General features: G+C 37.4%; 1 protein-coding gene across 1 annotated transcript in view; it reads right to left on the bottom strand.

Moving 5' to 3' along the window:
- Window positions 1-10,971, bottom strand: part of Adgb (androglobin) — a gene marked incomplete at its 5' end in the record, with an annotated part of 67,054 nt that extends 56,083 nt beyond the window's left edge. Inside the window, 6 exons of the mRNA XM_055608084.1 lie at window positions 3,512-3,699; window positions 6,763-6,916; window positions 7,445-7,579; window positions 8,289-8,382; window positions 10,183-10,320; window positions 10,836-10,971. Of these exons, the coding sequence (XP_055464059.1) occupies window positions 3,512-3,699; window positions 6,763-6,916; window positions 7,445-7,579; window positions 8,289-8,382; window positions 10,183-10,320; window positions 10,836-10,971 (845 nt within the window). The remainder of the gene's footprint in view (window positions 1-3,511; window positions 3,700-6,762; window positions 6,917-7,444; window positions 7,580-8,288; window positions 8,383-10,182; window positions 10,321-10,835) is intronic.
- Between the last annotated feature and the right edge of the window lie 476 nt (window positions 10,972-11,447).

Genomic DNA, 11,447 nt, shown 5'->3' on the forward strand with positions numbered 1-11,447 from the left:
AATAATAATAATAATAATAATAATAATAATAATAATAATAATAATAAAAGCCTACACATGCCCAGAACTGAACAACTCTCTACTCAATGGCAGCTGGGTCAAAGAAGAAATAAAGAAAAAAATAAAGACTTCCTAGAATTCAATGAAAATGAAGGCACAATATACCCAAAGTTATGGGACACAATGAAAGCAGTGTTAAGAGGAAAGTTCATAGCAATAAGTGCATTCAGAAAGAAATTTGAAACATCTTATACAAGCAACTTAAAGGCATACATGAAAGCCATAGGAAAAAAGAGTAAACACAACTAAGAGGCATAGACAGCTTGAAATAATCAAACTCAGGGTTCAAATCAATAAACTTGAAACAAACAATTCAAAGAATCAATGAAACCAAGAGCTCATTCTTTGAGAAAATCAACAAAATAGACAAACCCTTAGCCAAACTAATTAAAAGGCAGAGAGACACTATCAAAATCAAAAATGAAAAGGGGGAGATAATGACAGAAACTGAGGAAATCCAAAGAATCATTAGGTTGTACTTTAAAAGCCTACACACGACAAAATTTGAAAATCTAAATAAAATGGAAAATTTTCTTGAGCAATTCCACTTACCAAAGTTGAATCAAGATCAGGTAAATAAATTAAATAGTCCTGTATCTCCTAAGGAAATAGAAGTAGTCATCAAGTTTCTCTACCAAAAACAGACCAAGGCCAGATGATTTTGGTGCAGAATTCTACCATACCTTCAAAGAAGAGCAAATACCAATACTCTTCAAACTATTTCACAAAATAGAAATTGAAGAAACATTACCAACCTCATTCTATGAGACCACAGTCACCTTGGTACCTAAACCTCATAAATGCCCAGCAAAGAAAGAGAATTTCAGACCAATTTTCCTTATGAACATTGACACAAAAATATACAATAAAATACTCGCAAAATGAATCCAAGAACACATCAAAGATATAATCCATTATGACCAAGTAAGCTTAATCCCAGGCATGCAGGGGTGGTTCAGTATACAAAAATCCATCAATGCAATCCACCATATAAATGAACTGGAAAAAAAAAAGCAACAACAACACATGATCCTCTCCTTAGATGCTGAAAAATCATTTGATAAAATATAACACCCATTCATGTTTAAAGTCTTAGAGAGATTAGGGATACAAGGCACATACCTAAACAAAATAAAGGCAAAATACAGTAAGCCTATAGCCAACATCAAACTAACTGGAGAGAAAGTTCAATAAATTTCACTGAAATCAGGAACAAAGTAAGACTTCTCACTCTTTCCGTATCTCTTCAACACAGTACTTGAAGTTCTAGCTAAAACAATAAGGGGATACAAATTGGAATGGAAGAAGTCAAAGTATCACTATTCACAGATGATATAATAGTATACATGAGTGACCCCAAAAATTCTACCAGGGAACTCCTACAGCTGATAAACACCTTCAACCAAATGGCTAGATACAAAATTAACTAAAACAAAAAAACAAAACAAAACAAAACAGTAGCCCTTTTGTATACAAAAGACAAGTGGGATGAGAAAGAAATTAGGGAAACAACACACTTCACAATAGCCACAAAAAATATAAAGTATCTTGGTGTAACTCTAACCAAACAAGTGAAAGATTTATATGAAAAAAACTTCAGGTCTCTGAAGAAAGACATTGAAGAAGATATTAGAAGATGAAAAGATCTCCCATGCTCACAGCTCGGTAAGATTAACATAGTAAAAACTGCCATCCTACCAAAGGGAATCTACATATTCAATGCAATTCCCATCTAAATACCAACAAAATTCTTTACAGATCTTGAAAGAACAATTCTCAACTTCATATGGAATAACAATCGCTAAAACAATCTTCTAAAATAAAAGATCTTCTGGAGGTATCTCCATCCCTGATCTCAAGCTGTACTGTAGAGAAACAGTAATAAAAACTGCATGGTACTGGCATAGAAACAGAATGGTGGATCAATGAAATAGAATCTAAGACCCAGAAATAAACTCACTCACCTACAGACACCTGATTTTTTACAAAGATGCCAAAACTATACAATGGAAAAAAGCATCAAATGGTGCTGGTCTAACTAGTTGTCCACATGTAGAAAAATGCAAATAGACCCATATCTATCACCCTGCACAAAATTAAAGTCCAAGTGGATCAAAGACCTCAACATAAAAGCAGACACACTAAATCTGTTGGAAGAAAAAGTGGGGAAGAGCCTTGAACTCATTGGCACAGGAGACAACTTCCTGAATAGAGCACCAACAGCTTAGGCTCTGAGATCAACAATTAATAAATGGGAACTCATGAAACTGAAAAGCTTCTGTAAAACAAAGAACACTGTCATCAGAACAAAATGACAGCCTAAAGACTGTGAAAAGATCTTCTACAACCCTACATCGAACAGAGAGCTAATATCCAGAATATATGAAGAACTCAAGAAATTAAATACCAACAAACCAATTCCCAATTTAAAAAGAGCCAAACAGAAAATTCTCAACAGAGGGTTACTGAATGGCGGAGAAACACTTAAAGAAATGCTCAACATCCTTAGTCATCAGGGAATTACAAACAACTCTGAGATTACAAATGGCTAAAATAGAAAAACATACTAAAATCCACATACCAAAGAAGCTGAACAACAAGGAGGACCCTAGGAAAGATGTTTAATTCTCATTCAGAATTAAGCAGCTTGACATAGACCAGAATTCTGGTCTAGCTGCATAGACCAGAAGCGGTGGAAGAGAGGGAACAGTATGGGATAGATGTTCTCTGAAAGGCTCCACCCAACAGGGGATTGATTCAGATGCAGATACTCTCAGCCAAACTTTGGGCAGAGCATAAGGAGTCTATTGGAAGAAGCCGGGCATAGAAGGACCTGGTCTCCACAAGGAGTCCAACATGGGGGCCTGCAGAGACTGCTGCACGAACCAGAAACCATGTATTGACAAGACCTAGACACCCTGCTCAGATGTAACCCATAGGCAGCTCAGTCTCCATGTGGGTACCTGAGTAAGAGGAACAGGGGCTGAACTCAGTTGCCTGCTTTTTGATCACTTCTCCCTGGAAGTACAGCCTTGTCAGCCCACAGAGGAAGAGGATCCAGGCAGTCCTGATGAGTCTCGATAAGGTAGGAGCAGATGGTAGGAGAGGAGGACTCCCCCTTTCAGTGGACTAGGGGAAGCGGATAGGAAAAGAAGAGGGAGGGGTGGGACTAGAAGAAAATGAGGGAGGAGCCTATAATCGGAATATAAAATGAATGAATTGTAAAAAAAAACAGAAAAAGAAAGAAAAAGAAAAAGGAAAAAAGAAATGGTATTAGCATTTTTTGAAACGGTATGGGTTTGCTGCATCCATTTATCCATGATACTGTTAATTAGTTATTTCCATAAAATTCCAGAACTTAGAATTTAATATATTCATAATTATTAAATTATTTTAATAAAATATTAATGTTTATAAAGAACACCTTTATCCATCTGTTATATAGCTTTACCTGAAGAGGATTGTCTTGTCACTGGGGATGTAGTAGTCCCTGATTTCCTTTATGGTGAAGGTGTTGCACGGAGAGTCTCGGGAAAGAAATGGGAGCGGGTTGTAAGAGCCAATGAGCCGCAGTTTCCACCGTGCACCCGGCACATATGAGTCGCCAGTACACGCTTCAGCCACGAATGTGTACCCTTTCTAAAAGAGAAGGCCACCATACGTATAGGACTCACATTACCACTAGTCTCTCAGATGTGTGCTCCGCATATTGAAATAAATGTTACTATATTGTTACATCTACATTGAGCCCTAGCTCTCCTAAAAATCATCAGACCATAAACATTATATTTAAAATTCTTCTTAGAAATAATCAACTTGGCCTAGCTTGAGACCCGTTCTACGGGAGAGAATCAGTCCCTGACACTATTAATGTTACTCAGGTATGCTTGTACATAGAAGGCTACTACAACTCCTCTGAAAAGCTTCACCAAGCAGCTGACGGAAAGAGGTGCAGAGACCCACAGCCAAGCAGTAGGTCAAGCTTGGGGAGCCTTGTGGAAGATTGGGGAGGAGGAGTGAGGGAACCAGAGGGGTCAAGGACAACACAGAAAGACCTACAAAGTAAACTAACCTGGATTACCTGGGCCCGTGGGGGCTCACAGAGACTGAACCATCAACCAAAGAGCAGGCCTGGGCTGGACCTAGCCCCCCTACACATATGCAGCAGATGAGCAGCTTGTTCTTCAGGGGTCCCCTAACAATGGGAATAGGGGCTGTCTCTGCTGTGTTGCCTCCCTTTGGATTCCTTTCCCCTAGCTCGGTTGCCTGTCTGGCTTCAGTGGAAGAGGATGTGCCTAGTTCTAGTATGACTTAATGTACCAGGGTGGTTTGGTACCCATGGGGGACATCCCCTTCTCTGAGGATAAGAGATGGGGGTGGGGTGGGGAAAGGGTTGTGAGGGTGGGACCAGAAGGAAAGGCAGGAGGGAGCTGCAATCAGGCTGTAAAGTGAATATATAAATTTAAAAAAGGAAAAAAATATCTTAAGGATGAGGATGTATCTGAGTGACAGGTGCTTGCTTAGTTTGTGTGAATTCCTGTGTCAGATCCCCAGTGCTGTAAACAAACAAATAAACTCTGAAAATTCTCACCAGTCAGGGCTCTAAATGATACTGTTCTGTCTTTGAAAAATGATGACAGGAGTAGAAGAAACAACTGTTGGTTTAATTGAAGGAGCAGATATATCTGCAAGCCTAAGTCTAGTGAGGGTCCTAATCAAGCTTCAAAGCAAGCCTTATGAAAATCCAAGGAACAAAACAGGCTCCTGCAAGCCAACATGAGTTTGCAAGGAAGAACTTCATTAGATCATAAAACTAATACAGAAGTAAATAATGACAAAGTTGTTGAATTTTACATAGTGCAGGTAAGTCTTCATGAGGTCTTCAGGCAGGTAACCAAGTTGAGTAACACTCAGGGCTACATTTGATGTATCTTGCATTAGTTTTAGACATCCTCTATGAAGGTAAAGTTTTTCACCTATCTCTAGAGACCATCTCTGGGATATCACATCCAGATGGTTCATCAGTGCCAGAGCAAATTATTTAATGGTAGAAATGCCATGCAGGTAAATGACAAGGGCTTCAATTTGTAGCAGTGTCTTCCAAGACATGTTTTATGAAATATTGACCCTATATATTTTATGAAAATGGGTTTCTAAGATGTAGTGCATTTAGAAAGGATTGCACTTTCCCCCTCTGGAGATATTCAATATATGTTAGCTTATGAAAAATCCCGAGAAATAACTAATTTATTCTGTATTTTTTCCTTAATTTTTAGGATACTACACCTTATATAGAAAACAAATACCTTGAAGAACACAAATTGTACAGTGATATATTTGAAACTGATGACTTTCAGTAAGCCATATAACTAATATAACTTGTTTGGTGAAGAAGAGAACATTTCCAGATTTTCATGGCATCTATGACTTTGCTTAATTCTTTCTTTACACTAGTGGTTTTCAGTGATCTCTTTAGGAGCCCAATGACTTTTTAACAAGGGTGGCCTATAAGACCATTGGAAAACACAGTTATTTATATTACCATTCATAACAGTTGCAAAATTATAGCTATGTAGTAGCAACGGAAATAATTTTATGGTTGGGGTCACCACACATGAAGAACTGTATTAAAGGGTTGAAGCATTAAGAAGGATGAAGAATAGATGTAAAATGTACTAATTCAATAAGAAACTTAACAGCTCCTTTGAACTACTTTAGAGATTTGAGGGAACATTTTTGTTTTAAACAAGGAAAATATTTTATATATATAATTTTAAGACAAAGTTCTGCTATGTAGCATATAGGCTTTCCTGGAACCCACCATGTAAACTCAGTTTCTCTATTATTTTTCATTGGCTAAATCTTTTTGATTTCACATCAGATTTTATAACATTGGGAGTTAGTATCAAATCGTACCTAGTATATTAAATTATTTTTACCTTATATTAAACCAGGCAATACCACATAATAGTTTATGGGACAATCTGGTAAACATTAACATGTTATATGGAAGTCATCTATATTTGATATTATGTTCTGAACCTCAAAAGAAAAAAATACAGTCATAATCCAGAGAGAAAAAGGAAAAGTTCAAAACCACACATCTATAGAATGGAAATTAGGAATAAAAACAACTCTCCTAGTTTCCAGCCCATACCCACTACATTTGGCAAGATTCCCTAATGGGGATTGTGACTGAAAACATGAAGAAGAAATTAAAATACTGACAGAGGATACATCTGATGGAAGGCAGGGTCTCTCATTCATTCAGCAGGCAGCCTAAAGTGCTTCTTGGCCTGAGCAAGTCATGGTACCTTCAAAGACTAAGAGTGGTGGCTGGGTTTGTGATCTCAGTCCCCAGAAATGCTGACAAGGCCAACCAAACCACATGTGTAAGAGAGGCACCTCTCTAACCTGCTTCAGTCTAGGACCAATAAACTCCTGGGACCCAGGTATGTTATAAAAGTTGATGTGGCTTTGTTTTCAACAACGGCCTATGCAGTGTACTCTTTCTGAAATGTAAAGTGTGCTGCAGCATACACATTTGCTATCTCCTGATATATGGACTCTAAGGACAGACCAGGGCACTCTTCCTCTCAGCAGAGGGCAAGCACAGCTGCCTCACTTGCTGCTGGTCTCCCAGTCCAGCAGAGGGCTTTTCAAGAGGGCTGTTTTGTCATGAGGGGAGACATTTGTACTTACCTTGTTTTTGGTGTAAAGATAAGGCACCACTTTCTGAAACACCTTGGGTACCTGCTCCATCGTGTCATTGTTAATGACGTGCAGCATACAGACCGGGAGTGTAGTATATACTTTGGGAACTATGACCATATCTTGAGGGACAAAAAATGTTTCTCTGTAATTACAAAAGCATAATCCTTTCTTAATGAGATCTTAAAGCTTGAAACAGAGTTTTATCCCAAAGATTCTCTGTAAAAACTTAAAAGTTGCAAATAACTAAAAGGCTTGCAAATCTTTTCCATTTCAAGTTATTATTACTGTGTCATTTTGATGTACAAATGCAAATTCCCAGGTTATATGTCATTCATTACTTGTACCTAATATGCTATTGCTTGGAAATAAACATTATCTATCTATACTGGGAACAGACTGACTTATTTTTATATTCACAGAAAATCTACAAATTGTTTAAATGTTTCATATTTTGATATACATAACATTCTCTGACATCTTATATATATTATATGTAATATCATATATATTATACATATATATCAAATTATATATCATGTATAGAAAAATTGCAAGCAAATATGAAAGCAGTCTAGAGGCCAATACTTTTACTGCTAACCATATTTTTATTGCTGAAACTGCAAAGCTGAACACTGCATGCCATCTGAAGATGGTATCATTCACCACTTGCCTGAATACTATAAACCAAGAATTCGGTGGCTGGTCTGGATGGTTCACCATATGGTCAGCAAAGGCCACCTTAGTCTCTTCATCTTGGTAACATGGATAAGACTCCATAGACTTACACTTGCTTTTAAACATTAGTCTAGAAATACAAAAACAAATTGAGTTTCAACTTCAGTATAAACTTCATTTACAGAAGAAATGTAGCCTCTGAAATAGCAAAATGCTGGATGCCAAAGTTTGGTGGGTTAAGGTCAATGAGGCACTGTGTGAATTGTAGCATCTGGTGTCAAAGGGTAAGACTGCAGGTCAGTCGTGAATGGTATCTTTCAAAGGTGCTTGAAGTTGTCTGACAATCTTAACTGAAGGAGAATATAATTCCCAAGCAAGGGGTGATTAATGCTCATAGAGGGAAATGGAAGCTTGATGTTTAAGCTATAAAGCAGGGCAAACTAAGCAGGAATAACAGTTGTAGAACTGGGTCTGGCCACTGAAGAATCCAACTAGAGATGAGAGACTGGAATGGAACTTGTGAAGTTAATGTGACCAATGGGTTTGGAAAATTCAATTATGAAATACTAAGGGCAGGTATCTTTCTGGCTCGTGCAACTGTGCAGGGATGCCTATGGCATCTTCCGCAACAGGGTGGGAGCTGATAAAGTTGAGGGGATAAACTCCTCACTTCCTACCAGAATCTAGATCTAGCCTCAAAAACACCAGGAATGCTGGGTCTTTTTCAAAATATCTCAGAAACTATCTATGATAGAAGCCATTATGGCCTTACAGGACAGTTTTTTACTGGAGATCTAGAAGTACTCTTCAGCTAGAAGAAGTCTGGAGGTGTTCTTTACCTTAGGAGAGAAAGTGAATATTGCTCCATATTTGTTTCTAAAGATGTCCAAATTTTTTGAAGTGTATCTGCAACGCTGGCATTTTCCTTTGTGTCTAAACAACAAAAGTAATAATAATAACAATATTAAATCCATAAGATATCTGAATAATGATCTTGTGCAATTTTCATTTTGCAAATAAAGAATTTAAAGTCCACTGTAGGAGGCACGTAGGTCCTTGTGCTCACAGATGAGTGCTAGGAAACCAGAAATACTAACACAGAATTGTCTCTTCAAATGAAAAGATATATAACCTGTTTTCCAGCCCGAAGGTTGTGAGTGGATGTGGTTAATACTGTAGTGACTTCTGTGCTGTGTATGACTAGACTATACCAGCTCCTCCAGATCCTATCATGAGTTTGTTTATCTTGAGTCCATCTTCCTCAGTTCATCAAACAACATATCTTTATGGAAAATGTCACTTTACAAGAGGTTTGATGCAGTCATGTCTTAAGTTTACTTGTGCACGCAGGACTGAAGTCCTTCTCATCAGGAAACTTGTTTCTACAGTGTGCTGAGCTTAAATATGCCTAAAATAAACTCCCTGGATCACATTTTCAAAGTTTGAACCAACACTGGCTACTGAGTCATGCTGAACAGCACTTCCTCCTTGCTTCCTATGGATTAATACTCTGCTGGACATGGTGTTCGCAAAGACTCCCACAGTTCACAAGTAAGATGCCCTAGGCTCCCAAATTTTGAGAGCAGTAAAACATGGTTAAAGCATTGAGCTATAAATATCTCAATGAGAGCACTGCTCACAGTACATTATTGTTTTCTCTCATCTCCAAAGTAAAAACATATGGTATCTTTGATGTTGTTTAAGAGATTCATGAAACAGTTTGCATAATAATATCTTCTGTGGAAAATTTCTGTGGAAAACCTTATCTCAGAAAAAGCAACCATCTAATTATTCTAACCTTAATCTACTGCACTGTCCACAAATGGCTTCATAATAGATGGATGGGCAGGGAAAAGGTCATCCTGAGTAAGTATCTCAGAGCCAACATGGCAGAAAAACACCCTCTTTTTTTTATGTCCTGCCTGGTTCCTTCACTGTTCTGATCAGTTTCTGAAATGGGAGCTGTAGCATTTGCTCGTCTCCTGTGTGTCTGACCTAAGGCAGCAGCTGTGTCTGCTTGGCCAGCTTCTCTTACTGTGCTCATCATAGGAGTATTAGCTCTGAGATTCATTCAATAAATATGAATGGAGTGAAAGAACTACATTATTAAATTGCTTGCACTTTTTCAGTTTCCACAATGGAAAAAAAAATCACTGTATGAATATAATAGTTACTACTTAGAGAAGAAAAAGAACATTTTTATCATGTAATGAGTATGATAAATTCACTTGTTTTCTAATGGGGAAAAACATGAAAATCAAGTAATTATAATTTATTTCTATCTCTAGCTTTTTCTTTCTTTTTCCTTTTTTTTCCTTTCTTTCTTCCTTCCTTCTTTCTTTCCTTTCTCCCTTTCTTCCTTAGTTCTTGATTTGGTCAATCAGATAAGCCTCAAACTAAAACTAGCAATATTCTACCCTCATAGTTCTGAGTGCAGGAAATATACGTGTGCATTCATCAGACCTTCATTTGTAATATGTTTCTATCACAAACTATTTACTCTGTTTTAAAAAAAATACCTTTCGGCATCTAGACTTTTCACTCCTTAAACAAATATTTCAATATTGTTACTAAATGTTTTCCATAGTGATATTTTTTTATAACAAAGTGTTTCAGTAAACTAAAAAGTTCTATCAAAGATAAATCTTTCTTCTCAAAGGGCAATAGATATTGCATGATGAAAATGTTTATCCCTTTTGAATTTTAATTTGATAAAATAGGTTAAAACCATACCTGGCATTCGAGCTTTTAAGAGAAGTCTAACATAGGTCCCTTTCCACATGGACTGAATTTTCACTGCAGCAGCTACCTCTTCAGGAGAATACTCCTTCTCATTTATTGGCATACAGTATTTAAGGTCTACCCATTCCGCTGGCAAGAGAAAGACAAAAACTGGATTGGGATTTACATATAATTCTTTTCCCAAAATTTTAATGCCAGCAGCTTCAAAAGCCTTTAGACATATCACTCCTCAGGGATGGATTGAACATCCCATTTCACATTGTCCACCGAGCTGAGGTAATGGTCTGGATAAGGAAACTGTGATATTTTGATGAATTGAAAGGAAATGGAATAGTGAGAATAGAAACAGAACATGGTGAGAAGGAAGAAAGAAACTGGGGCATCTCCTCAAGGTTCCTCAATTCATAGCAGGCAGGTCAACAACAAGTACAAAGGAATTCTGGGTCCCATGGAAGTACATATGACAAAGGGTTGGAAAGCTTCTCAGCAAACCTTAGGAGCCCTTGGAGCATCCTGGAGAGAGCTTGAACTTTGAACTCCATGGCTCTCTGGCAGATCTGTTGTCTTTGCTACATAACAGCTGAACATACCCTTTTTAAATTATTCATCACTTCTATGCTCAAATACTTAAAATTAATCAGTACCCAAAGAGGTGTCCTCTGAGAGGGAGTCCAGGAAGACCGTGTCTAAAACCATAGCCCGAAATGCAAATTTGAAGTTTGAAGGAGGCTTGGCTACTAGAGATTTTTTCATTAAACGCCATAATGATATGTGAAAAACCTGAAAAATATAAAAAATATTCACAGACATTCACAGACACGAACACACACACATATAATTAACAATAGTGGGACAATCTAGGTTGAACTATGTATGGCAAACGGAGCTGAGTTGTTCTTTAGCAGGTTAGCCTTGTCTGTCTAGAGTGTATCTGCAAAGGTTGCGTCTGTTTGAATATGTGACAAGGCAGACATTTGTCATTGCAGATTCAGCTGAATGCCTGGGACTTATATTGTGGTCTACCTTGATGTTCATAAAATGGTTTATGTCTCCTCTGCTTAGCAAAGTGCTCTTCTAGGTTAGGCACAGCCTTAGTTTATAAAGACTTTGCCAACAACATCCAATATCAGCTTACATGTGAGTAACGGTAAAATATATTTTTAATGTAAAGAATTTTTTTGTGATTTCATTCAGCATGGTGAATACTGTTAGCTTATACAAAATTACTGAATACCCTGTAGTTTTCATTCTGACTA

This window comes from Psammomys obesus, unplaced genomic scaffold (genome assembly GCF_907164565.1).
Source record: "Psammomys obesus unplaced genomic scaffold, mPsaObe1.curated_primary_1811, whole genome shotgun sequence".
NCBI classification, from domain to species: domain Eukaryota; kingdom Metazoa; phylum Chordata; class Mammalia; order Rodentia; family Muridae; genus Psammomys; species Psammomys obesus.